Genomic DNA, 27963 nt, shown 5'->3' with positions numbered 1-27963 from the left:
CAAACCAAACCATCAATAGCAGAACAAACAGTCTGGCACTGGGAGAAAAGATTTTGTAAGCTTCTCATGGGCGCAACCCATAAACTCAACTCTGCTGCTCAACCCACAAATGCATTTTCCTTGTGGCACTATTTAAGGGAAATAACCAGGCTTTCCAACACTATAAGACTTATTGCCTAAAAGCACTGTTACAACAAAGAAATCATGGAAGATACACACATTTCCTTAGTGTTTGTGCCAAGTTTATTTATACAACATGATTCTGTGAATGTGTATGTATCAGACCTGTGATGCGGGCAGGAGGTTGGAGGTGTGGCGGGCCAGGCAGGGGCACAGGAGACACAGCAAGGGTATAGACCTCAGCTGGGGACTGCATAGAAGGGGTGTCCTCTGCTGGCGGAGTGAAGTCGATCTCATCATCAAAGTGATCTTCAAACTCCTACGTCCACACAAACATATGCCATGTATAAATTTGTTGACGGCATGACAACAAAAAACCCAAACAAAAAACGCTGACTCTCTTTTAGACTAAATTTACACACAGCCCATTACATTATACATTCACCCACTGTGTTTTCATCAAGTCAAGTCTGCATGAAGGAAATGAAACTCACTTGTGTCTGGCTACCTGCCTGCCAAAACTCTCACCTTGAAGTTGATCTCCCTTTCCTTGCAGCAGGTCACACAGTTCACTAGCACCACCACCAAGGACACAATCACCATCAAAGACACCACCAGGGACAGGTAGATAGAGACAGACAAAGTGTCCCCCGTGCCTTCACCTGAAATGACAAAAACAGAAAGAAAATGTGCTGAATCATTCACATCTATCTCTGGAATTCAAAAATAAATTAGAAGGGAATAAAGAAGAAACATGACAGCTGTGTTAGGTTAGCATAAGTGTGTTTGACAGCAGTACAACACATGAGAAGTGTACCAGTACTTCTAAAGCCACCCACAAAGGTACATTAGAGCTTGACAACAAAAATAAACTGCACAGTGCACTACACTACAACCTCTTCATATCATTACTGTCTTTCTCTTGCAACTCCACTGCAGTGAGAAGAAAAAACAATCTGTACCATTGTGCATGGCATACATTAATGAGTGATTCACCACTTCTCCCAAAATGTTGTGGCAATAAGTGTGACTTCTCAGATGACCTCTATCCCTTATCAGGTATTCAGAGAAGCAGTTGTGGGGGTGTCTGCTGGCCAATCACCAGCTGATAGTGCAGCAGTCGTGACAGCGGGTGTAGATCTGCTCAAGTGAGGATGCTGCTGGCCCAGCAGTTCAAGTGTCAGGGCTGACAGCATCCTCACAACCCACCCACTGTGCTGCTCAGCTGCAGCTCACTCGCTATACTAATGCCAAACCACATGAGCCTCAGATTTAGTTAACCAAATTGTACAAGCTGATACTACAGGAGACAAAAGGATGACGGAGGGCACTATATACGGCATGTATGTGCAGGGCTGTGCATTATCAAATTTTAACTGCAATTACAATTTTAGCTTCCACAGATTAATAAAAAAGAAACATCAAGATAAACAGATTATTGAGACTGATTCTGTTTTGTTGTAATGAGATTATTCCACCTTTCAGCAAGTCTAAATTTGTTTAAGTATATTCAAGTGAATTATGAATAAAGAATATGGAAAACTACTTGAATGAAAAGCTATGTTCCTTTAATTTAAAATCTAATAAGCTGTAGTTAACCCGGGCCCTGACTGATCTGGAAATCTGATGACCTGCATGTCTGATTTCGCAAAGTTGATGTCCTTTTCAAGCCAGATGCCCTTCCTTGTACAAATCCAGGGTTGGGCCTGACAATAAAAGTACACTGGTTTCACCGGTCTGTAAGTTGGATTTCCAATGTCTGTGCATATACATGTTTTAAAAAAAAAAAAGACAAAGCTGACCAAAATAACTTTGATATTTGCCCTGGTTTAGCCTTAACAACAGGCTAGAGAAACTGATGGGAACTCAATCGGTGCCTGTGTACAACCGTACCTCAGCACTACAAAAAAGACACACCATGTATTGCTATTTACCATTCATAATTATGTATTAGGTGTTTCTCGCCAACCACCTATCACCTATATTTGTCCAACCAACCAATTCTCATTGCTGTTTGTAAGGTTGGACATGCTGCTAGACAACATAACACCACCTATACTCTTTGTATTTCAAGAACACCTGTATGTTCACTGCATTTCTGCCAAAAGCGCATTCTTTTGTTAGGGTGTGCGTGACTCATACCCACCTTATTTCCGACATGTCACTGCTCATTTCTAACTGTTCCTTTGAATGGTATGACTACTGGTCATTGCATTTCTTGTCTTACTGCCAATGCCAGTGAACAGTCAGAAGACGTTAAAGTCAATCTCTCTCACTTGCAGCTTGAATCATCTTTTATGGATGACAACTTTCAGTTCACACAGAAAGGACTTGCTGAATCAATTTGTTTCATTATGAGGTAACAAATTCACCAAAGTCTAATGCATTTATTTTTATAACTTGAACGTAATCACAGCCACCTACAATCTACCTCAATGTGGCCCGTGAGAGTTGAGAGCAGTGGGAATTTGTGCGAGACACTTCTTCCTAGCCTCCCGTCAATGTTTATTCAGCGTCCCACTGGTTGCGGCTTGTCAGGTACATTGTGTCTGCTAGAAGGACAGTATACACCTACTGAGTCTCCTTCTGGCTACAAAATTTCTGACAGATGAAATTGGGTGACTAATACATCCAGATGACAAACTCACATCTAGGTGTCTCAGGCTTTCACACCAACATGTGAGTATGATTGCAACACACACCTGAACCGATTTGGAATAAATGAAAAATCAGACTTTAGCTAGCTTATCTACATAGTAAAAAATAATTAGTAGGTACACTGCTTTCAGAACTCTCTCAATTTTCTATAACAGAGATTCAAAAAGGTGCTGGAAACATGCATAATGGATATTTGCAGATTCTGCATATATGGAATGTTGTGACATTAACAATCTGTACCCTAAGTATACGCTACATCACAGGTTACAAATAGAGATGGACCGATCCGATATTACGTATCGGTATCGGTCCGATACTGACCTAAATTACTGGATCGGATATCGGAGAAAAATAAAAAATGTAATCCGATCCATTAAATATCACGAAAGCACCTCACAAAACTTGCAACACGCCGTAACTCACCTCAGAACGTTAGCAGTATGCATCACGTGATAGAGCGGCTGTGGCATGCGGGACCTGTCGGTGGTCTGGATAGCATTTGGAGCTTCGCTAGCAACCCGGCATTTCATCTCCGACAAAGTTATCCCGAGAGAAGTAAAGCAAGTGTGTAAGTCCATCTCTGAATGTTTGTAAAGCATTCCTGCGTTAAGCTTAACAAGCGACTGCCTCTTCTTGCTGCTACTTCAGTCATGAAACTGCTTAATGATCAGCTGATCGGCTTTTCTGTGCGAGTCAGTGTCTCTTGTTTGTTTTTGGCCCACTTTGCACCAGAAAGAGGAAACCAGCGGCTGAACAACAGCAGCACGTTTAAGCTTGATCAGCTGTTGTTAGAATGTATTTAATATTACTTTCTACTCGAGGATCTTTTTCTACGTAGCTGACGGCTGGTAACTGTGCAGGGGCGGATCTAGCAAAGTTTAGCCAGGGGGGCCGATAGGGCATTAACAGGGAAAAGGGGGCACAAAGACATACTTTTCTTTCTTATTCTCATTTAAAATGTCTAGCTTTTAATAAATAATTATCTGACACCCAAAGTTTTAATTTGATGTAAAATGAATAGAAGTCAATTACTGTATATAGTGACTATTAAGTCTAATATAAATACCCTAGTAAGCTATAGTACTTTTTCCTTTGGGAAGGTACCATCTGTGCAGTCTGCAATTTTGTTGAAGAAAGATGTTGAATCTATTTAATATTTCTTGAAAAATAATTGATTTCTGTGCCTTTTTTTTCACACTGCATCAAATTAAGGTTGATTACGTCGATTAAGCATCATGAGGTGGAGCGTGAGGGGTGGTTCCCTATTTTTTATTTATTTATTTTTGTTGTCGCTGGGAGTTGGAACCCTATTAGTTAGGTTGCTTAATATTTATGCTAAGTACTCTTTAAAATACCAGAATAGGGAGGATGGTGTAGGTTCAAGTTTATTAGATTGATCAGTATTGCTGAACTATGAAATATTTTTTTTTTGCATACAGGTATAACAGAATAGCTTTAGTGTAGTTGTTGTTTTAAACTTGAGTATGAACTTATACAAAATGCAGCAAGATATTTAAAAAACAGTTTTGTTGACTAAAAAACACTATATCGGATTCATATCGGTATCGGCAGATATCCAAATTTATGATATCGGTATCGGTATCGGACATAAAAAAGTGGTATCGTGCCATCTCTAGTTACAAAAGGTTCATCTGGCTATATCACCCACCCCTACAGACATTTAAACAGCATAGCACCATAGTGAAAGACTTTGGGTGCTATCTGACTTCACTATAGGTCAGTTACCACAGTAAAAACAAATGTAAGTCAAATGAGAAATCCAACATCCAATCCAGCACATTTTCAGGTTCAACATTTAACACTGCATTCCGTTTTAAAATTTGAACTGTAAACATGGGCCCAATTTTGGGAGGAAATTAAGTTGAACAGGTGTCACAGTTCATGTGCATGTTTAGAATGTCAGAGGATTTCACAAACATGAAATTGTGATCTGCCCTTGCTCCGTCAGCATGGAAACTGTTGTAATTGTTAGCCGTTTTTGACACATCAATTTTATGCTTAGGCAGTATGACACAAGAAATTGAAAATAAATATAACTGTGAATTAAATTCTGGTGTTCTTCCTCAATGAAACACCAAGGGTAATCAACAGAATGATGATTTGAACCACTAACACCTATCACACTCATCATTTGAGATTATATTTATTTACCAAGAGAAAGGTTTGTTCCTGTTTCTCTGACTGTATGAGTATTTAGTTTGCACATAACTCTCTTGAAAAAAAAATCAGAAAAACAAATGTGGGTGCCATATCATTTCTAGGTTGACAGGTTTGCAATTTCAGGCAAAACAGTGGCAGGTAACAAATTATTTTGTTGAAATAAACTTAAGGCAAGAGCTTGGCACATGAGGCTGTACAGTGGTCTAACTATTTAGTAAGTTCTAATCTGAGACGGGGGAGGGGGGGTATATCCACACAGCATAGGTTGTCAGAGAGTAGAGAAGATGGAGCAGCAATCCCTCCAACTCCCTGAGGAATATTAGATATGATACAGAGTGTCAGCCATGATTGAGATTCATTTAGTGTCGGCCACAGAACACCAAGCAGTCACTGACAGAAATAGAAAAGATGGCTTAATCTGTTCTCTTTACTTATGATCATAATGAAAGTCCTTCATGCACTCTGCTTCTTTTCACTAATGTCTGAATGCCTAATGTTTTCCCTGCTGGGCAGAAAATACTGAACTACAACCCCAAAACTGGTGCAGGTAAACTGAATTCTGTGGCCTCTTTCACTGAGAACTGTGCACAGTTACAATTTGAATCGCCAGTGATAGATATCACGAAGATCTTTGTAAGTCAATGATAGTTGATGATATATTATGATGCAAATAAATTAGCAACAACAGCAAGACCACCATTATGAAGTGCTCTTTCTAAAGGATTACTTCCACAAACCTCTGTGCTTAAGACTGCAACAGAGAAACTGTATCCAGTAAAATATTGATGAGAGGAGAAATTAAAGATTCAATAGCTCTGTAGTGTATTGGACCAGTGAATGTAGCTATAAATGGCATGTGTACTCACAGCTGTTAAATGTAAGGGTTCTTTACCTTGCAATTATCATCACCATCAACAGAACAATGAAGAGGGATTGTTAAGTCTTGAACGTCCAACCAGACTGAAACTTTTTAACAATCAAAAATGTTAAGTGAATAAAACAAGAATTAAACATAATATTTCCTTATAAACACATGCAACTCAAACCTGTAAGCAAACTCTATAGGTAATGCCAGAGATAAATGATTCATATTATATAAAACTATAAGCCTTTAAGTCCATTTATGCAATAGCAATGTCAAGATTGATATTCTTATGTGAAAAGCAAATGACCCATTAACAAGGCAAGTAAAGGCAAAAACCTGACCCAGACAATTCTGGCTGAGGACTCCGTGCTAAAAAGGCATGGTTTTAAAAAGGTGAACAGATGCACATCACTGCATGGTTTAGGCCAACATCCCTAAAAATTATATGAATCCACCAAATGCATTTTTGTGCTGTTACTGTGTCAGCCTTCAAACCAGTCATCCGTACTGCCCCCCAGATGAGAATCTTGTACTGAGACAGAGTGTTTTCTTACTGGGGTTTTCCACAATGCCAAAGCAAATATGTTTCAGAGGGAAATCAAAGTAGCTTTGCCCTATATTTACTTTTCTCAAACCACACAGCAAGCCATTACTATACTAATCTGGATCTAAAAATGAGGCAATCCAGTTCTTAAGGGTTTTATAATATTCTCTAGACCAGCAATGACCTCTAACAACTTTAAAGCAAAACCAAGCTAATGATAAGCTTGGACTTAACAGCCCTGTTTCAGTCGGCACTAAATTATGTCACATCTGGCTATTTTTCAGCCAATGCCCCTTTCTATTTAAATTACAGCAATTAAAATGAGTAGTGGGATAAATCATTGGAACAAATGGCTTTAATAACTCCAAAGCTCACACCAATCCTGTGAAAAACATTCAGCTGTAATTGCGGGTAGCTTTTTGACACATACCCACTACCTGGTTCAGCAAAACAACAGGGTTCCAGGCAGTGCAGGGCTCCCAGAGAGGCTACAGCAGCAGCCAGATACAAAAAAACAGGAGCTGGGTCACGGCAGCGCTACATGGGATCAGTTCTCCTCCATTAGGCTTTATTTGAGTCATAGGTTCATATTATGACTTGGCAGGCCCCACCAAATGACTCAACTGGTTTTTGGGACCAATACAGCAGGGAGCTGCCACCTCCTATTTCAGTTAAACTGCATATTTCAGCAGGCATTCAGGGAGAGGAGGAGTTGACCCATTTTTTACAGATTTCACCCACCGACCGGTGTGCACAACAGTGGATGTCTACTTTTAGTTACACACAAAATGGCAAATGGCACTGTGGCTAAAAGCTTTGGGTTAGTTTAAGGTTCTTCAGTCTGAGAATATCATGAATCAAACGAAAAAACAGAGGCACCTAAAATAGGCTAATACTTATCTCTGTCTGGTTAGGGACAAAACTAAATTTGATTTCCACCATTTAGAAAATAAACAACTGCTAAAGGATAAACTTGCTTATTACAAGCATCTCCAACAGTCCAACAGTCTGTAGTGGTAGTCACTGAGCAGAGTAGTGAAAGGTTAATGACTTGTAGACTAATCAAACAAATATCACCTGGCTATGCCCTACAATTTAAACATTGACATTTTGGTTAAAGCTTAACAACCTATTTTTACCCCTGTTTGTCATGTGTAAACGGAATATCCCTTGCAGATTGGCAAGCCCAAGTCATATTCATAAGAACAATCTCATTAACAATCAGAAACTTAAAGTCAAAACTTTGAACAATCAAATAATCAAGAATTATTATATCATGTGTACACACAGATATAAGTAGACTAGGAAAATGGACCAAAGGACAGGTTGCTGTGTAATAAAATAATAAAAATATGGACTATATTTCATCTTACACTGTACTTTCCTGTGCTATTCGTTATGATTAAGCAAACAACGCTGTTGCTAATCATTAACTTGTAGTGATAAGACTGGAATCTGTTATAGTTACACATTACCGGCGAGTGTTGGTAATGTGCTAGGAAACATGTTGTCAAAGGAGCTTGCAAAGAAAAGCGTCTGGACTTCTGTAAGTTGCTTGAAGACGTTTCACCTCTCATCCGAGAAGCTTCTTCAGTTGAAGAAGCTTCTCGTAGCTTTGTGGCAAAAGTATTACAGCTACTGCTGATTTCTATTTTCTCTTTTTTCTTTTTTTTTTTTTGGGGGGGGGGGGGGGGGGGGGGTGCATTTCTCACATTAACATGTGTCAGATCAAATTTTAATTTTAGACAAAGATGACCTTAGATAATTCAAAATACAGTTTTTAAATTATGATTTTTTTTTGTTATTAAGGCAATAAAACTATCCAGGTTTACTTGGCCCTATGTGAAAGAAAAAAAAAACATATCTGTGACTAACCACATTTTTTTCTTCAGATAGCCATGTTCAATTTCATTAGCCACACCCAGGCCTGATTACTGCCAGACCTGTTGAATGAAATCACTTAAACAAAACCTGTCTGACAACATGAAGTAGGTTAAAAGATCTCAAAATGTAACACATCAAGCAAAGATCTAAAGAAGCTCAACAACAGATGAGACACAAAACACTGACATTTATCAGGAAGGGTTAGAAAGCCATTTCTAATGTTTTGGACTCCAGTGAACTATGGTGAGAGCCATTATCCACAAATGGAAAACTTGGAATGGTGGTGAACCTTTTGATGAGTGTCCAGCCTACCAAAATTAGTGCAAGAGCGCATCAACAACTCATCCAGTAGGTTACAAAAAAACCTAGAACAACATCTAAAAAAGTGCAGGCTTCACTTGGCTCAGCTAAGGTTCGAGTTCATGATTCAACAATAAGAAAGAGAATGGGCACAAATGGCATGCATGAAAGAGTTCTGAGGCAAAAACCATTGCTGACCAAAAATAAAACAAAAGATTATTTCACATTTGCCAAAAAGAAGGTGATGTTTTTGAAAATTTTGCATCCTGTAACATCTGGTGTAAATCAAACACAGCATTTCATAAAAAAAACATTATACTAAAACTCAAACATGGTGGTTGTAGTGTGATGGTCTAGGGCTGGTTTGCTGTTTCAGGGCAGCTTGCTGTGATTGATGCAAGCATGAATTTGGCCTACAATATGTGCCCTGAAGCTCAAGCACACTTTAGACGGGACAAAGACCTCAAACACATCAGCAAGTCCACCTCTGAATAGTTCAAGAAAAAAAAAGGAGGTGGTGATGGTTTTGGAGTAACCTATTTAAAGTCCAGATTTAAAACTGATTGAGAGCCATTTGCATGACCTTAAACAGGCTGTTCATGCTCAAAGACCTTCTAATGTAGCTGAATTAAAACAATTTAGCAAAGAGTGGGCCAAATTTCCACAACAATGCTAAAAACTCATTGCCAGTTATTTAATTTTCTGCTGCCAAAAGTGACACAGCCAGTTATAAGGTTTGGGGGACAATTAGTTTTTCACATAGCTCCTTGTAGGTTAGGTAAACTTTTCCCTTAATAAATGAAAAACCAAATTTAACAATTGCAAAATATTTTCTATTTATTTCAGTTATTTTATTTGGTGACCTGAAACATTTAAGTGTGAAAAATATGCAAAAAGAAAAAACAAATCAGGAAGGGGGCAAATATTTTTTTCATAGCACTGTAACGTTTAATGACTGCTCAAAGTATTATGGAATCTTGAATATTCCATCTCAACTGATTATTTAAGAAGATGATTGTTTCACATTTGTATTTCTTTGGTGATTTGTGACTGTGCAAATATGAAATAGTCACATTAGTAACCTAATAACACAGTTTTCTTCCGTTTTTACAGCTGTGTCCTGAACAGGAGACTCTCTTAATTACTACATTAAGTGTTTTTAATTTTTTAATAAGATAGCAACTTTTCTTCAAAGAACACATACAATTCATGAGGCCCCAACCATAACAGGACTCTTTATTTGGGTGAAATATTACACTGTAGTCATCGAAGCAAGTTAGTATTTGTATTTGTATTCTATTTTTATCTTATTGTATATTTATTTTTATTCTACTGTATATAGTATTTTATTTTATTCTATTCTGTACAGTTGTGTACTGTATTTATTCTTATTGTATTCTAATTTTTGCCTCATAACTTTTGCACTCTCCACTTCCTGCTGTGACAAAACAAATTTCCCACGTGTGGGACTAATAAAGGTTATCTTATCTTATCTTATCTTAATCAAGGTTCACTTTAGAACCAGAAACATTATTTCCATGCGGGTAGGCCACCATCCACCTTGTTGTGCCTTAAACTTGTTTACATCAACACCTAGACCAATCCCAGTAAAAGGTTAACATCTATGTACCAGGAAGCAACAACACACACATCACTGGTTTCTGCTGTTAAATATTAATCAGAAATAAACCTGCAGCAATAAATTAGTGTTTTTCCGAGAATAGTTAAAGGAAACGTCTGTGTTGATCACTGTGCCATTTGGCCGAGTCGTGACAATGACCTGCAGTTATTCATCATTATTAAACAAACTACGGAAAGACCAGAACCGATATTCTGATAACTCTGTGATCAACCAAACAAACAAGTATGACAACCCGTCCATTGAAAACACTCCTGTCTGGATAACCGGAAATACAGTTCAAGCTAGTGTGTTGTTAGCTTTTAGCTTCGTATTAGCACCAGCTACCAATTTCAGCAAAACATCCTCTCATGTGGACAAACACAACACACTTTACCTGTGAATCGGTTGCCTTACCTGATTTCTGACCATACTGAAGAGGGGCGCCTTCAGACAGTCCCAAAGCCGATAGAAAAATCCCAAAGCTCAGCAACAAAACATATACACGGCGGTTCTCCATCCTTATAGCTTAGCTAACAAAATGTTAGCTACGTGAAATCAAATAAATGCCTGATTTTAAAAAAGGCTTAAGTGTTTTAAACATTGAATAGCAGCTTCGCGTTAGTCTAGGCTACATAAACGAGCACATTTTGTCTGTTTTTGCGTCTGGCTATTCGCCAGCTAACTAGCTTTAGCTATCGATGCTAAGAGTTTCAGCTGACGACAGCAAACGCCGCTACCACACGCAGTGGTCGGGTATCCATGGAGACAGAGGGGGCGGTCACCTTTCGCGGCCTCTCATATTTAGTGTCTGTACTTTAGTGTTGTCTAAATGAACACAACAATGGGAATATCAATCGTTATAGCCCCTGACTATCATGAAGAACCTCTCCTCCAAAGCGCCATGTTCCTGTACACCGTGACGTCACTGAAAGTGGGCCGTGAAACTTCAAGGAATTGACAGCAGCCTAAACCAATTACAAGGGACAATTCCGTCGCGTTGAACTCCCACAGCCAATCGGGTTCGAGCTTTATTCTCAGTCAGTTAAATCCAGTGATTTGTATCAAAGCTGAAGAAAGCTTTCTGCATTCAGTCAGTCGCCAACCATGTGAGGCACGTAAAAGTGGTTATGAAAGAAGACCTCTCTATATAAAATGTTTATATCTGTATTTACGGCAAGTTATAAACTACAAAAATTTATGAATGTATTTGACGAGTGATGCTACCTTTAGGACCTTTATTATGGGTATGTGTGGTTTTATTCGTTGTTTTTGTTTTATTGTGAGTATGAATTTCATATAAATATGGCTCGTTGTTAGATTTACATGGAAAACCAAACATAGAAATAGCCTAAAAAAAAATCTGTCCCCAAAACGGCATCAAGACTAAATGCATGTAGATATTGCTGTAAACCTGTAATTCCTATGTAATCCATAGGATGGGTTATATATGTTATTTTGCGTATTACTTGGAATACTGGTATGAAATTATTTGTAATACAATCTCGCCTGTATTTTAATTCATTTTTTTTAATTCAGCATGTTGTGCTCAAGAACGCATAAAAATCACATGCTCTGTTAAGACTGACTTCATTGCATGTTTTAAAACTTGCCACATAGGTGTAATAAAATCAAGGACAACTACCATTTTCACTTGAGTGTACCTGATTGTATAATCCTTATTAATTTCCCTACAAATGTACTACAATACTACAGCACCAACATAGCAACTGTGGTAGTAAAATAGATAAATTGCAGAAAAATGCATGTTTATGAGGATCAGATGTGTTGGGATGTGAATATGTTCTTACTGTGCTTTGGTCATGGATGCAAGTTCACAAAACAGTATGAATGGGAAAATTATCTGCTCTGATTAACTGATGAAGGGGGAGGAGGCAGTCGGTGGCGTGAAGGAAATCTCCCTTGGTTTGAGGACAGATACGTCAGGTTGCTTCTTGCACTCAGGATCACGAAGCTGTAAGAGAGTGTTGGTGGCTTACAAGCACAAAGCAAGAGCAACGGAGATCTCCAAACCTCACCCGAAGCACGGTGAGTACCACTTTTTCTGCAAATTCAAGTGCAGTTTTTCTGCAAATTCTTTGTGCGCTGATAGCTGTGTGTCACTGTTTTGTGAATCTTTAGTCCTCTAGCTTTAAGAGAGGGGGGATATAAATGTTTAAATGTAGGAAGACAAAAAAAATAAAATGTTCGGACCTATTTGTGATTACCTTTTCAGTTACCTGCAACTTCCTTTGTGGAAAAATGAATGTGTTTAACATTAGAAAACCATAATCCAATTCACATACGATGCTAAAATGATACCACACAATGAACATTTTTCCTACTGTGGAGCCTATGCTGTTTATAGCTATAATAATTTTACTTTATTGTTAAAATGGTACAGCCCTGCCCTGCTGATAAAAGGTCCCACTCAGCTCTCTTTTTGACTGTGCTGATCAGAAAAATGCCCACGTAGGTGATGATAATGCTTAACCTATCCACAAGTCCTGCTTTTCTTTGACAGTTGCAGCTATCTGGCAGCAGAAAACGCCCTCAGCAGTTCAATTTAGTGTCACTTTGCATTTCTTCCATGCATGTGTATGTGTATCCCTCAGGCAGCCACAGAGGACCATGGCATTTGCAGGGATGTTGAGCAACGAGGACATACAGGCTGCAGTCCAGGCTTGTCAAGGTGAGTCAGACAGCGCACACTAAAACTTACATCCAAGAAAAATACACACTTTGCAAGCATCTAACTGTGAACATAAGAACATGTACTTTACAGCAAGGGAATATAGGTCCATTCACATATACACAGCACACACAGAGGTGCTTATTAAACCCACTCCCACAGGGCATATCTGTATCATGTGATTTTCACAGTGGGGACAGGGTACCTGCAGGTAACCAGGCAGCCATGTGGCAGGAGAGTAGTTTCCAAAGTGGTTGTGTTGAGCATTAACACATAGAACACCAAATCACACAAGCTGTAAAGTCCTCACATCCAAAATTACTTAAATATTTATCTCTAGAAATTATGTCCTCATGACGAGGCAGACAAAGCTCGACTGATCTGATGAAAATCAAATGTCAGCGCTTTCATACCCTTAATTCAACCAAACCCGCCTGTTAGTAATGTTTTAGGCAAAATAGCATTAAGAAGATTTTTGTTTTATTAATCAGAAGTTTTAAACTCCACTGCAGTGTGTGCAAGTCTTTTTCAGAAAAGTCCTTTGAAATTATTTGAAGGTAGCTTGTACCAGAAGAATTCCACTATGACTGTAAATAAAAGGCTTTTAACATTTGCATTAGACCTATGGGCCATATTCATTGTGCTTTGCCTGCTTTAATGGCATAATGACATAGCCTGTAATGGTATAAGACGGTGATGTGCCACAGGGTGTATATTGGTAAATGTCATTGGTTGAAGAATGAAAGTCATCTGAGCGAATGAGTTAATGCGACATGTCTATTCAGTCTCCCGTCGTTCTTTCTTTCTTTCTTGTCATTGTGTGATTGACCTCTTATTCCCATGTGTCTGTTTCTCTTCCTCTCTCAACTATGTGTGTTTGGTGTGTGTGTCTGTGTGTGTGTACGTGGTCCAACGTAGCTCCAGGCACATTCAACTTCAAGTCATTCTTTGAACAAGTTGGACTGACTGGCTTATCTGAAGCAGACAGGAGAAAAGTGTTTACAGTCCTGGACCAAGACAAGAGTGGATACATCGAAGAGGAGGAGCTCAAGTAAGGATGGAGTGCATGTGTGTGTACGTGTGTGTGTGGCTGAAAGACTTGAGCAGGAGCACATGGTGGTACAGATGGAGTGTGTGTGTTTGTTTGTGCATGTGTGTTACATCTGCAGTTTGTCGTAACTGTCCCTCATGATGGGCCTCAGGCAGAGGTCACTGTATGAATGGAGCAGCCTTTCCGCTTTGCATGAATTGACTGATACATGAATTGAGTGAGTGAGGAGGACAGGGACAACTGAAAAAGGCTTAGAGGTGAAGAAAAGGCATCAGCAGAGATACAGTCTGAACTTACTGCTTCTATGTTTTTTTTTTTTTTATGTCTACCCTTCAGACTATTTCTTCAGAATTTCTCTCCGGGGGCCAGAGAGCTGACTGTGGCTGAAACCAAAGCTCTGATGGCGTCTGGGGATAAAGACGGTGATGGCAAGATTGGAATAGAAGGTGAGTGTTTGTAAAACATCTAGAAGAGCTGTTAGCAGATGTGAAATCAGAGCAATTTGTGCTGAGGAGCTGTCCACCACTTAGTGCTAAAATTCTAGTCTTTAAAAAAAACTGATGCAAATAAACTTCTGCTCTCCAACAAGTTAAAAAAAAAGAAAACAAAAGATTTCTTGTTTGTTGAGTCATCTTGCTTAACTGTAATGCTGCATGACAACCACAATTCAACTTTTGGCTGTCTCTGTTTTTCCCCCACACAGAGTTCTGTGATCTCCTGAAGTAAAGAGAAACTACATACACATACGACCGAGGCTGTCTACCCTTGTTCTGAATAATGGATTTGCAATGGAGATCTTGACTTTCTGGATTGTTTCATGCAAAGACCAAAAACCTCACAAAATCTGTACCTGCCTGCTGCTCTCCCTGTTCATGTGATGCAACGTGTATAAGATGTTTAGTAGACAGATGACCAAAGTTGGATGTTAAACATGTTTGTGTTTAATCAATCAGGTACCTTGAATCAATAAATGTGAACAATTAAAGAAGTAAACTTACTCTTTGCTTGTCTTTTATATATATATATATATATATATACATGTAAACTTAAATAGATGCAAATAGATGCATTAAGCATTACATACTATTCATTCATATTCAATGACTTCACATAGCTCAGGTCAGGTTTAGAACTGAGTCAAAAATTGCTTCATAATAATTATCTACAACAATCTATTTAGAATGTATGAATTGCATTCTGCTGTTATGTTAATGCTTTAATAAATAATACTAAATTGGTAATATTTCAGAGGTCAGGGAGAAGAAGAAGAAAAAAAACATCTATTTTCACAAAATATCATGTTGCGTTTTACCTCAGTCAAGAAGATGTAGCACTGCTTTATTATATTTTATGCTTTATTAAAAGTGAAAATGGCAAAATATCTGAACTCTTGGGATTTATAAAATTATATATATATATATATATATATATATATATATATATATATATATATATATATATATATATATATATCTTACAATTACTAATCAACATTAGTTCAATATTAATTATCACTTAGAGCACAAAACTTGCGTATTGCAAACTAGCCTGTGCATTTAAAGCAGTGGAAGGAAATGTTGTGTGTGGAGGATTTGCTCTTTATGACTTTATAATCTTATGACTCTCCAACCCTCTTCTGATCTGTGTTTTAATCTCAGTTTGCTGCATTCTAATGTGATTATGAGAATAATGAAAATAATGAATAATTATTTTCATTATTTTCTTACATTCTGGATACTTGAAGCACAACCAACAAGGGGCAGTTACACAATGTATTTGGATTCAAATAGCACTTTTCTGGCCTTACTGACTGCTCAAAGTAATTTGAACTGTAGGAGACAGCCCCTCCCAATTGCAATGGAGTTGGTCAAACATGCAAACTTTGCAGACAGGATTTCAACCAGGAACCTTCGTGCTGTAAGCTGATAGTACTAACGCTCAGAAACCCCACTCCTCTAGTTCACATCCTGTGACCGAGCACCATCTCTCATCCTTTTGTGCACCTTATACACATTTATACTGTTTAGAGCTTCCCCATGTTCCATGAACAACATACAATTTTAAACATTTTTATTTTTATATATTTTGGATCACTTTGAGAAAAGTAACCAAATTTCAGGTTAAAATTGAAATGAAATATATGAAATTTAGGGTTCTTATTCTGCTGTCTCCCTCATCACAAAGGGTCGCTCTGCATGTTTGAGTTTGCAGTTTGATGCCGGACACCCTGTCACAATCCCAAAGAGGTTTATGTGTCTCTGGTCGGAATCAAACCAGCTACCTGCTGCTTGAGAGGGTGAATTTGTCACCGTTATATTATTTGATCCAAACAGTATAGGGCTAAGTGTTTTGCAAGAGGGGAACTAGTTGAGAAAAATAAAAGGCAAAACTTTTGAAACTGCCATAGGTTGAAAATTAATCATTCTAAGTTATTTTGTGAACTTGGAAAACTAACTAAGATCAACTAAAAATATGAAACTATCTAGAACTAACATTGAAACTAATAAAAAAAACTAAACAAAAACAAAAAAAATTTCAAATAAAAAACAACTCAAAGGGGAAACAAATCTGGGCAGTAAGTTAGACTAAACAGAATTAAAAATAAAAAGTCAAACCAAAATGAAAATGAAAAAAATATTTAAAAATAACAATTCTACTGCTGATCTACTTTACCATGCAACAATCTCTAGACTTTACAGAGCATGGACCTAAAAAATATCCAGTGAGCAGCGCTTCTCTGGGTAAAAATGCTTTATTGATGTCAGACTTCAGAGGAAAATGACCAAACTGCTTTAAGTTGATAGCAAGGCAACAGAAAAACCTACAGCAGAGTATGCAGAAGAGCATCTCTGAACATAAACCTTGAAGCAGATGAAGCAGAAGACCACAGAGGAGCCGCTCCTGTCACCTAAAACAGGAAACTGAGGCTACGATTCACACAGGCTTACCAAAACTGGACAACAGAAGTTTGGAAAAAGGTTGCCTAGTCTGATGAGTTGTGTCGTAACATTTAGATGGTATACTGTCAGAATTTGGCATTAGCCACGAAAACATGAATCCATCCTTCCTTGTAGTAGTGGTTGTGGTGGTGTAAATCTGTGGGGGATATTTTCTGAGGATCAGTTGAAACACCACAGCCTGCTTGCCAGTACTGTTGCTGTCATCTGAAACTGGCTCCTTTAACATGACAATGATTTCACTCTACTCAAATGGTCACCGCATCCCCATTGAGATTTAGAGAAAATCCAAAAAGGTGAATGAAGAGAATTGCATCATGGATGTGAAACAGACAAATGTGCAGCAGCTGTGCAATGCTATCATATCAATATGGACCAATATCTCTGCAGTCCAACCCAGTATTAGCAAGGTGTGCCTAATAGTGTGTATAATGCAGGTTCTGAGAGAGCCACTGTTTTACTTTATTAAACTGATATCCAGTATTTCCATTAAACATGAAATATTTATGATAAAGTTGCTTCTTCCAATGCTTTTACTTAAAACTGCTTGCCTAAAACTGGGATCTAACCAAAGACCACTACCATGGTTCTGACAGTTAAGAATATCCTCATTTTGAGTCACTGCTGTAGACTCACTAGCACGAGTTCAGTTTGACCAGACAGAAAGAAAAGAAAAGAAAGACTGACTACACAGAACTACCAGACTGAGATCAGCAGTCTTTGGTTTAAGCTTTATAAGGATGTTATTCACAGACACATGCTGGTGTGACTACTGAGGATAGCATGGAAAACTGTCATGCTTGCAATCATACAGCATGTAAAAAAAATAGGCCTCAAAGTCTCAACCCTGATAAGGTGGTGGTTTAGTTTGAAACTCAACACTTCGTGAAGAGTTCAGATGAACCTTGTGTATACTGTGCTGTAGCTTATACACTAGGTATAGCTAGTTAATGTTACAGGACAGCATATAGGCAGAAGCTGCACATGTCTATCATCTGAGACCATCTTGCCTGGTGTTGCAACTTCAGAGGCAAGAATAGAAAGCCTGACACCAATAAATAAGAAACTCTTAATAATATAAGGAAAAAAGATTGCATTTATGTAAAATAACCTGGAATTTGTGTAAATCTAGTTATAAGTCGCCCAAGAGCCACAGCCACTCTACAACCACGAGTATTAAATATTGCTGGAAAGATTTATCATAAAACAGCTCTGTTAATGGACTGTATGGACTCACTGTGGGTTTATATAGCATGTGATTGGAGTATATGATGCCAGAGAAAACACGGTAGAAATAAACACTATCAGAAGTCTAAAAGGCATAGGAGAAAATGGCTCTGTGATCATATTGACATGGAAATCAAAAATAAAGGTGTTTTAAAAGGCAGTCCTTTCCAGTGGTCTTCTCTTCATAGTGAAGGCTTATAGTGACGTTAATAAAGGTTATCCTGTTTAAAGTAGGAAGTTGAATTGGCTGGTGTTCCTTTACATGGTTCTCACAAATCAAAATAAGGATGACCTGCACCCTCACATGTATCAGTTCCTTTAATTTAAGCTCGTAGAGGAAACGTTCTGAATCAAAATCAGCATGCTGGCAATAAATCATATAGGTGCAACATGACCAGTGAAGTCGGGTAGCAGCGGGCATGCTCGAGTTACACATGTCTAGCTATAGGCCTCACTCACACATGGTAGCATCCTCATTTGTTCACCTAAAAATAGGTCTGGACTACTAGACACATTTTTTCGAAACCCATGGATCTTGGTACCTGATACTGGGACTCAAAGGTCTGTAAATGGTGTTGCTCAAGGATATATAAGAGAGAGGGAAAGGGGATTCGTGGCATTCACTCGAGTCCGCCTAGGTTTTCACTCGCCTCAACTCAGCGCAAAGGTGAGTGCGGGGATGCGGACGAACGCCACACCGACTTCTACACTGGAAGGGGGAAAAGGGGATTCAGACAAGGAGATCCACGTGGACTATAAACTATAGAGAGAATTGGAACAAACATAGCCAACAACTTCATGGACCACAGGATAATTCAATTAGCGCGCAAAGGAGGCCAAAAGATTTCAGAAGAGCGCCGTTTGTGGATGAATATTGTTATTTACATTATCTCTTTTAACGGGATAAAAGAAATGCTATGATAACACACCTAGGGTTATTGGCGCGCTTGACGTCACTGGTGCTTTGTTTATTTGTGTCAGTGATTCATGTTGCCGTGATTTGGTCTCTCGGTGGAAGCATCATCTATTTCGTGCTATAGCAGCAAAACGCTTTGGGATACACAGTCAGTGCCGTGTTGTGATTAAACATCCGGAGGCGAAGAGCAGCTCTTAAGAGTAGTTGTTTATATTAATCGGGACGGGTAGAGCTGCATGGTAGACTTTGGATTAAGGAAAAGAGTTGATTCGTGACCAACATAAAGTAAAAGGGGGCTTTGCTTTATTGTGGATTAATCCTTGTTTAAGCTTTTGACCACTAATGTCTGATTTGACCCTTTCTGTGTTTTATTTATGATTACTCACATCATATAGTTAGGTTCACTGTAATGTAGTCAAAACAAAATAGGTCAAATTGTCCAGTTAAGTTGGAGAATTGAAAAATGATCTATAATCCAATAGTATGACCACTGCATAGGACTTATAATGACCATACTAATCCAGTTATCTTGTCTTTTTTCCCTCTCTAAGATTAAAAAATGGCCTTTGCTGGTGTCCTCAATGATGCTGAAGTGAAAGCAGCTCTGGATGGCTGCGCAGGTGAGCATTCATTATCATTATTTCATCAGACAGTGAACAAGCTGTTCTAGTTTTTCATTATTCATGTAACTTTGTTGAACATTTTACTGCTATTTGATTCAAAACACCAACAAGTGATGCAACTTGGCTTCAGTCAGAAAGCAGTAAAGTCTCAGTTTCACATTGTGTCGTATAAACAGTCACAGTTATCGTATTGCATCAACAATGAAGTCCTGACTTGTGCTTGCGCAGACTTGCTGGGCGCTAATTGAGTTAAAATGTGTGTTCTAGCTGCTGACTCCTTCGACTACAAGAAGTTCTTCAAGGCCAGCGGCCTGGCTGCAAAAACTGCCGATGATGTGAAGAACGCCTTCAAAATCATTGACCAGGACAACAGCGGCTTCATTGAGGAGGATGAGCTGAAGTAAGTAATTCCAGCAGTTCACACTTAATGCTGGCATCTCATACTTGCAAGCCTAAGTGGTCCAGAGTATTCACGATCTTATCAGTGTGATTTGTGTCATTTATTTATAGACTTGGGCTTTAGTCTACAAGCCAAATAATATAGTAACTATTGCTAAGGAAGCCCCCAAAAAGAAGCTGTTGATGACTTTCTTATGGATCATTTGGTTGACACATCAATTTAAGTCTTAAAATCTCACACATGAAAACATAGAAAACCAAAGGGTTCACAAGAAAATAATAAATAATAACTGCTGCTTTTTATTGTCCACACGCCAGGCTGTTCCTGCAGAACTTCTCTGCTAGTGCCAGAGCACTCACTGACAAGGAGACCAAGGCTTTCCTCTCCGCTGGTGACAGTGATGGTGATGGCAAGATCGGAATTGATGGTGAGGGTTCTTTGTGGAGCATGGTGCACTTTCCTACAGATCTTTCAGTTTAGCAGAACACATCATATATATGAAGTGTTACCCGCAGAGCCTACATGAATCAGATGTTAGAAACAAGCTTAATTTTTTTAACATCCATTGACATACCCTTAGTCAGAGAATGGCTCCTGTCAGTTTAAACTATACCACTAACCTGAATCCACTTTGTTCCCAATACTAATGGCAGTTCTATTCTACTTTCACAGAGTTTGCTGCCCTTGTAAAGGCATAAATTTCCATTGACCAAGATCCATTTCTTTTCATGGAACTGTGAACTCCTTGCAAGATTCACTAATCATCAGCTGAAAGAATATTTTTTATACCTTATTTATGAGTTGCCTGTGGACTGTTTCTCAACATGGAGCACATATTTTACTGATACCGTTATTCAGATGTGTTAAATGTTCTGAAAAAATGACTTGTGCAAACTGTACAACATCATCTGCACTTTTTGAGGAAGAGTGAAAAACCAGGAATAAATACTCTTTTGGTGTAAAGTCATCTCGTTCAGGTCAGTCGTTTTTTGCATGGTCAACCAAAACCCTCTCTATTCACACAGACGTAGCTATGCCAACACAATGGTTTGAGGAAGTGGCCGTTTCAAATTAGTTGTTGATTTGCCAGGGTGTTTGAATACTCCAGAGGTGTTGAGTGACGGTCTAAACAACATGCCCAGCACTTGTTTGGATAATTGGTTAATGAGATAGTGGAGTGTGGCTGGACTCTGGCCATGGACTGGGAAATGCTGTGGGAATGGGCCCATGGGGCTTTGCTCACATGCTTCTGGGATCTTAGGGAGGTTTGCAATGGATAGCTGCCACGCTGTCTCTTCCAAGGTCTCCTCCTCCACCAACTGCTGCATAGTCAATTAAATGATGTGCTGTGGCAACAGGAGTTCTATTAACAGTCACTGTTGCATCAGCAGGAACTTTTAACACACTGAACCCACTGTACAGTTGCACATCTACATCAGCCGAAGGTCTTTAATACATTATTTAACTTCTATCAGCACCTGGTGTGTACCTCATTTTGAGGAAGAAAATATTCTATATGCATAAGCCTGGAATGGAATTTTGAACAGCTCAGTTTCCATATTAAAGTCAAATTACGATCCCAATGTAAGCTAAGAATTCAGCATTATGTAAACCTCAAGCCTATCAGATGACGCCATAAGGTTATTATTGTCTAACAGCAGGGGAATCAGAAATAGTCTGAGTGATAGCAGTCTGCCGTTTCCTCACAATTGCCAGGCTTGCGCCACAGAACTTTGCTGCCTCCTACAGGTCAAACACATTCTTTCAGCAAGAGTAGCTGACTGTGATTATCTTTTTTTTTGCCCATTTTGATTTTTAATGCTTTGTCTAAAAGCATGAGCATGCCCTTGTGCCTTTAGGGGTTTAGAATATCTATCGTAATCACACATGGCAGATGGAATTTTTAAGGAAAACTTAAGAATATTTCTAAAGTCAGAGAGTCCCCTTGAATTAATTTGGTTATTTAATAAATCTTTTTACAAATATTTGGAACAAAAAGGACTTGACAGTAAAACCGGGCGTGGCTGATATTTGGAATTCGTATGCGGCACAAGTAAGACGGGTTTTTAAAAAGTATTTAGCAATGTGCTAGGCAGGCAGACTATCTGTGCGAATCTGAAAGGAGTGAAATACATATATATCTTACGAAGTACCCTTCATTGTTCCAGCTAAGAAATCAAAACCACAATTTCCCTCAAAGTCGCCAAATATATTTCACATACTGTTGCAGTGAATAGTCCACGCCTTCTAAATCGTCAAAAAGAGGAGAAACAACCAGTTAGTACAACTTACGCCAGCTCTAATGCATGCATGCTCAGTCCCCCGCCCCCGCCCGCAGCACTTCCAATTCGTCCTCCTCAGCAGTGCTGGGGCCTATTCTTAGCTTTGAGTGGACATGAAAGACTTCTTCAAACGCACCTTTTAAGCGTCTTCATTTGTGAAACTTAAAATAGACGGCTCTCTGGCTAAGGGGACGCATTTTCGCATCCCCCTTCTCGGTCTCAGTTATCTTATGCTTCAGATTTCGATGGCGTGATCATATAAAAGCTCACCCGGAGCGCCGTGATGGTCACTGCAGTCGACTCGGGTCTTGTCTGTGTCATTCGTAGCCTACAAAGCAAAGACACAAGAGGTGAGTTTGAATGGAAAGGAGAAGGGAAACCCGGGAGCCACATCATCACCTGGCATCTTTGAGAAAACACTACATTTATTTATTTTTTAAATTTATTGTTAATTACGCTTTAAATCGGGACTCCTTACTGCGAGGCAGCATCAGAAGAAGGAGATGAGTTTTGCGCTTTCTTGCCGGAGCGTCATCATCGTTGGCCACATGGATTACTGATCAGACGTACTCGCATCTTTAGAGTTGCAGCTTCAGAAAGAGGCGCAATGAATAATTTGCCCTTTCATATTTGGAGTGGCTCAGATTATTTTTGGCAAGAAGCAAACTTACAGATGTGTGATTCTTCAGATGCTGCCAATGTTCTAAAAGATAATAATATTATTAATAATAATAAAATAATAATAATAGCCTGGGATGGTCACCTATGGACATTAAGCCCAACTTTAAAAGCTTAATAATGGATTTTATTTTTATTTTCCCAGTTCACAATGGCATTCGGAGGTGTACTAGTTGAGGCTAACATCACTGCAGCCCTGGATGCGTGCAAAGGTGATTCCCTCATCTGCGATCACAACTCACCTTCTTTTTTGTTCAGCTGCGCTTGCTTTGTGCGAATTTCAGTAACAACCTGCGCTACTTTCAGACGGCGGCACATTCGACCACAAGAAGTTCTTCAAGTCCTGCGGCCTTCATGACAAGTCCGCAGATGACATCAAGAAGGCCTTCGCCATCATTGACCAGGACAAGAGCGGTTTCATTGAGGAGGACGAGCTTAAGTAAGAAAGTTCATACAAAAGGCGTTGTTAGGGTTTTGCTGTTGTTGTTGATTTGACCTTGGATGCATCATAATGAGTGGCAGGAGGCTGTAAGCACAAAACCATTCAGCCACTAACAGTAGACTACAGTAAGCTATGTGTAGCCATATTTAACCCATGCACTGGTTTTATATAACCAGAATGATATATTTCGGTTAGGTATGGGTCGTTTTTTTTGAATGAATATTTTGCTTTGATTTTATTTATTTAGCTAAAGAAAACAGCTTTTTTATGCCTTAGTTGACTTGTATCCAAACTGTACTCTCTGCAGTCAGATTGCATGTCTTAGCCAATGAGAACTTGGGTCTGTGAACTCACTGCTCACCTCTGTCTGCAGGCTGTTCCTCCAGAACTTCAAGTCAGGTGCACGCGTCCTGAACGACGCCGAGACCAAGGCTTTCCTCGGTGCCGGTGACACCGACGGTGACGGCAAGATTGGCGCTGATGGTATAAAAAATAAATTAAAAAAATTCACGTGCACCACAGTGAAATTCCTCTTTGGATGTTTTGTTTTTCCTGCTAACGGATATGTCACAGGTGTTTTTCCTTCTGTCTTTTTGCAGAGTTCGTTGTCATGGTTAAGAAAAATAATGGTGCCAAGTGATGGATGGAACAACAATGACCACAGCGAACTCCATCTCGTCACCCTAATTTTTATACATTTGCTTAAAAGACGTTTTCTTCTATGCAACACCTGTCCAAAATGATGAAAATGTCGCTCGGTTGTGTTCATGTCTTAAATACGAATTTTGCTTATTGTAAAATCTTTGATGATGCTCTTTCCAGGAACGATCGATCAAAAAGAATAAATATTCTTTTGCTACGGTGTTATTGTTTCCTCTTCCCATTATTATTATTATGTTCGTGTAATAATAATAGGCTACTTGTCTTTCGTATATATATATATATATATATATATATATATATATATATATATATATATATATATATATATATATATATATATATATATATATATATATATATATATATATATATATCCAGTGGCGGTCCTAGCCTGTTTGGCGCCCTGGCGAACACACCCTCTGCCCCCCCCCCCCCCCCCCACCCACCCACCCAACACACACACATATGAAGAGAGAGAGAGAGTATGCATAGTATGCAAACGGCTACCAAACAGCCATCATAATTTGTCATACAATGAGAACACAAATCAACAACTGACAATGACTAATTAATATTAAAATCTGTAACATAATGTATTGTTTGGAGTTTAGTCTGTTACTGTTACTATTTTTTACCATTTCTTCTTGGAGCAACTGTAACCCACATAATTTCCTTAGGGATTAATAAAGGCGGCCTACATGGACGAAGTGAAGAATCTGGCATCATGGTGCCAGGACAACCACCTTCTATCCCCAAGCCATCCGGGCCCTAAACACACACACACCCACCCTCTCACATCATCTATAATTGACTGAGACAGGACTCTCTTCCAGACACTCTTAAATCCAGGCACAATGTACATTTCAAATTCCTTTAATTTTAAATATGTTTATATTGTCTATTCTGTAAAATAGTCAGATGTCTATTCATATTAATGTACAGAATTCACCTGCTTGCTGCTACTACTGCACATTCACCCAATGTATATACTATATATATATATAAGGTTCTTCCTCTAAGTAACGGATGACCTGCCATTATCCAATGACACATCTGCTTACCTATATCTTTTGCTCGTTTCTCCTCCTCCTCTTTTCTCTTTTTCTAAACTGAGCACCTGATGGCTTTGAACTTTTCTTGTCCATCTTCCATCGGTTTTAATTTTGCACTCCAGTATGAACACCCATCCCCCAACCCGAGGATCACCACAACATAATCTAATAGACCTACACCTTAGTTCACAGATTCACTTTGTCTAAGGTGTATTTCTGGGATTTCGCACAACCCAGAATTCAAGTCATGAATACATGATGGGCTTGGATTTACATCATTATGAATGAAATGTGCTCTATTTGGAAGCAGCCGGCCCCCCACCCCTTTCGGCAGGTTGTGTGTGAGACTTTAAATCATCAAACTGTAAATTATAAATTTTAAATTGTTATTGATCCCTTTACCCCTGGTCCTAAAGTGTATATTTATTTTCTTACTCTTCTTATATTTATTGTTTGTTTACTTGCACTGCTGTAACTGGAGCCTCGTTTCTCTATATACTGGACTGTATGTAGCGGAGATGACAATAAAGTTTACTTTGACTTCAGCAGCGAGCAGGCGCATCGAGGGCTCTCGCGCTCACTTTTCGTGTATAGAATTTCGAAAAAACATCGTTGCAAATTATAAATTTGTATTATAATGGCTGGTGTTTTCGTGTTTGTTGGTTTGTTTTTATTTTGTTTTATTTTGCAAGCTGGTTATTAGATGCTGCTCCAGCCAGCCAGAGAATCCCCCGCCGCCCCGCTCCTCCACCCTCTGCCGCAAGCAGCAGGCGCCCTTACTCCCAGCAAATGGACGATAGAAAACCGATCGGTGCCTATGCCATTCCCAATATGCGCTGGCTGATGTCGGGGCAGCATGAGTACGAGCAATTTTTTTTTTTTTTTTTGCCGATGCCCGTGATGCCGCCCCGGGCAACCGCCGTGTCGCCCGTATCTAAAACCGCTACTGTATATGTCCGTGAGTAAAACACGTACTGCACACACAGCGAGCACACAAGTGCAGCCTATGTAGTGTTCACAGTTCATGTAGTTCCACCCTACTGCCGCTAGATGGGATACGTTCTTTTTCAGCAACCTAAGCCAAAGCATTTAAAAAAGTGGGGTTGGGGCGGCAACATAGCAACAACTACAGTTGCAGTGCTGTAGTATTTACTGGCTACTTTTATTTACACATTTTAGAAAGTGAAATTGTACTACATAAATATATTTCAGTTATATATCAATTAAAGGAAATATTGGCTTAATGCAATGAAACGTACATTGAACTTTTGATTTGTTCTTAATTGGAGAATAGCATCGTTTAAAACGAATACCGACTGACGTTGTTTTCATTGTTTAGCCGACCTTTTGCATTGCATTTTTTCCTCTTTTTCTTGTAGTTTCGTAAACTTTCATTGCGTAAGACCCGCCCAAGGGGCAGTAGGATGTTAAAGAAATTACTGTTAGCTCACAGGACTAATGTCCTTGGTTCGAATCCACCCTTCTGCTGGAGCCTTTCTGCAAATTAACGTTTTTTTTTTTTGGCTATATTTAATGAGTGCGTGAATGTGAGTAGCCTATAAATGTTTGTTTGTGACTCTGTGTTAGCTCCGCGAAAGAATATTAGAAAATGTAAATAAATAAATAATTGCCCAGTAACTGTAGAGTCTGCCAGGTATCAGTACGACGTATGACATCATGTACCGGGTGCTGATAAAATCGCACCACTGCTTTTAATCCGGTGTCCCGAGTCTCGTTTTCACACACAGTGGATGATTAAGTTTCTCTTTACCTTTTCTGTGCTTCACTAGAACCTAACTGCAGACAGTCGGACATCACTTGTTGAGAGGAGAAGGCCCCATTAATAAGTTGGCAACTGGATTAGGTGGCTGACGGTGACAAACCGTCGGAGGTAAGCTTTTAGGATGCTGCTAAAGAAGTGAATAAGAGCCACTGAGCGCATGCTGTGTATAAACTTTGTTCACCACGCATTTAAAATAATATAATAAAAACACTAAGACTTCCCGTGCATTATACGACACACGGGAACACAATATGTTACACAGAGAATCACTACCTGCCCATCCTGATGTAATCAACATCTTTCATTTGCCACACATGAAAAATCTACCAAATCAACCTTTCCATCTCAGTTTTTATTCATTTATTTGATAAAAAAAAAGAAGAAGGTCTGAACAAATAAAAGTCTGATCATTTTTGTGCACATGTTGGGAATGCGACGCTCTCCACTGAAAATGTTTTTCTTTGGGTTTGGAAGAAGGTGGTGGGGGAGGGAGTACTTTGTCATACCAAACACAGTACACGGGCCACAAATTTGACAGCAGTTTCACACCCTCGTGCTTTTAAATAATGTTTAAATGCGATCTTTACGCACATGTCGCGATACCTCTCCAGTGCAACTTTACCTGCTGTTCGCGTTCGCCAGCTGATGCGCGAGGGAGCGCATCCCTGCCAAGATTCGCCCCGTGCTTCAAGCACGCGTACGTTAAGAATCCGACTTCAACGTGAAAAGTGACCTCGAGGTATTGTGACCGTTTGGCTAGAATTAAGAATGAGGCTCGGTGTCGGGTTGCAAAGGTCTTGGGAATAATCGGGAAAAGCCGGATACTGTTTTGTATGATGTAATAGTTAGCACTCAGGGTTGTGGATCCAGGGATTTGACTTCAACTCTCCGTGGGATCTTCGATTAATTTGTCGTTTGGAGTTTTAACTGATGCTTTTCTGTCCACGTTGATAGCTTTGAAATTGTAAGTGTTCATCTCCAAACCACCCAGGTGCTGGTTGCTACATCTGTACAACTTCACCTCCCC

The 27963-nt window shown here is 39.1% G+C and overlaps 4 protein-coding genes across 4 annotated transcripts in view; 3 read left to right on the top strand and 1 right to left on the bottom strand.

The window, feature by feature from the left end:
- The window catches only part of lmtk2 (lemur tyrosine kinase 2), a 33470-nt gene extending 22386 nt beyond the window's left edge, over positions 1-11084 (bottom strand). Inside the window, exons 1-3 of the mRNA XM_085403755.1 lie at positions 10588-11084; positions 649-782; positions 286-439 (exon numbers count right to left, since the gene is read on the bottom strand). Of these exons, the coding sequence (XP_085259881.1) occupies positions 286-439; positions 649-782; positions 10588-10690 (391 nt within the window). The 5' untranslated portion in view covers positions 10691-11084. The remainder of the gene's footprint in view (positions 1-285; positions 440-648; positions 783-10587) is intronic.
- A 195-nt stretch (positions 11085-11279) lies between these two features.
- Positions 11280-14885, top strand: pvalb5 (parvalbumin 5). Its single transcript, XM_085405191.1, has 6 exons — positions 11280-11417; positions 12057-12219; positions 12786-12862; positions 13781-13913; positions 14250-14359; positions 14617-14885. The coding sequence occupies exons 3-6, from the start codon at positions 12802-12804 to the stop codon at positions 14637-14639; spliced, it is 327 nt and encodes a 108-aa protein (XP_085261317.1). The 5' UTR covers positions 11280-11417; positions 12057-12219; positions 12786-12801; the 3' UTR covers positions 14640-14885.
- A 3726-nt stretch (positions 14886-18611) lies between these two features.
- LOC146671520 (parvalbumin alpha-like) lies at positions 18612-21003 on the top strand. Its single transcript, XM_085403753.1, has 5 exons — positions 18612-18764; positions 19565-19633; positions 19904-20036; positions 20354-20463; positions 20709-21003. Exons 2-5 carry the CDS (start codon positions 19573-19575, stop codon positions 20732-20734), a joined length of 330 nt encoding a protein of 109 aa, XP_085259879.1. The 5' UTR covers positions 18612-18764; positions 19565-19572; the 3' UTR covers positions 20735-21003.
- Positions 21004-22510: 1507 nt separating this feature from the next.
- On the top strand, positions 22511-24302 carry LOC146671519 (parvalbumin beta-like). The gene is made up of 5 exons (XM_085403752.1): positions 22511-22668; positions 23142-23208; positions 23303-23435; positions 23812-23921; positions 24038-24302. The coding sequence occupies exons 2-5, from the start codon at positions 23148-23150 to the stop codon at positions 24076-24078; spliced, it is 345 nt and encodes a 114-aa protein (XP_085259878.1). The 5' UTR covers positions 22511-22668; positions 23142-23147; the 3' UTR covers positions 24079-24302.
- The last annotated feature ends 3661 nt before the right edge of the window (positions 24303-27963 follow it).

Source organism: Rhamphochromis longiceps, linkage group LG4 (assembly GCF_057381845.1).
Source record: "Rhamphochromis longiceps isolate RC_006_pf linkage group LG4, R_longiceps_female_GT1.1, whole genome shotgun sequence".
Classification (NCBI taxonomy): Eukaryota; Metazoa; Chordata; class Actinopteri; order Cichliformes; family Cichlidae; genus Rhamphochromis; species Rhamphochromis longiceps.
This window is presented reverse-complemented; position numbering and strand designations above follow the sequence as displayed.

What these genes read in the sequence shown, in the direction of transcription:
- LOC146671519 (XM_085403752.1), top strand. Translation starts at nt 23,148, where the DNA reads ATGGCATTCGGAGGTGTACTAGTTGAGGCTAACATCACTGCAGCCCTG. An exon ending in ATTGAGGAGGACGAGCTTAA is followed by an intron (nt 23,436 to 23,811) that starts GTAAGAAAGTTC and finishes CTCTGTCTGCAG; the next exon opens with GCTGTTCCTCCAGAACTTCA. An exon ending in CGGCAAGATTGGCGCTGATG is followed by an intron (nt 23,922 to 24,037) that starts GTATAAAAAATA and finishes GTCTTTTTGCAG; the next exon opens with AGTTCGTTGTCATGGTTAAG.
- LOC146671520 (XM_085403753.1), top strand. Translation starts at nt 19,573, where the DNA reads ATGGCCTTTGCTGGTGTCCTCAATGATGCTGAAGTGAAAGCAGCTCTG. An exon ending in AGCTCTGGATGGCTGCGCAG is followed by an intron (nt 19,634 to 19,903) that starts GTGAGCATTCAT and finishes TGTGTGTTCTAG; the next exon opens with CTGCTGACTCCTTCGACTAC. An exon ending in ATTGAGGAGGATGAGCTGAA is followed by an intron (nt 20,037 to 20,353) that starts GTAAGTAATTCC and finishes TCCACACGCCAG; the next exon opens with GCTGTTCCTGCAGAACTTCT.
- pvalb5 (XM_085405191.1), top strand. Translation starts at nt 12,802, where the DNA reads ATGGCATTTGCAGGGATGTTGAGCAACGAGGACATACAGGCTGCAGTC. An exon ending in ATCGAAGAGGAGGAGCTCAA is followed by an intron (nt 13,914 to 14,249) that starts GTAAGGATGGAG and finishes TCTACCCTTCAG; the next exon opens with ACTATTTCTTCAGAATTTCT. An exon ending in TGGCAAGATTGGAATAGAAG is followed by an intron (nt 14,360 to 14,616) that starts GTGAGTGTTTGT and finishes TCCCCCACACAG; the next exon opens with AGTTCTGTGATCTCCTGAAG.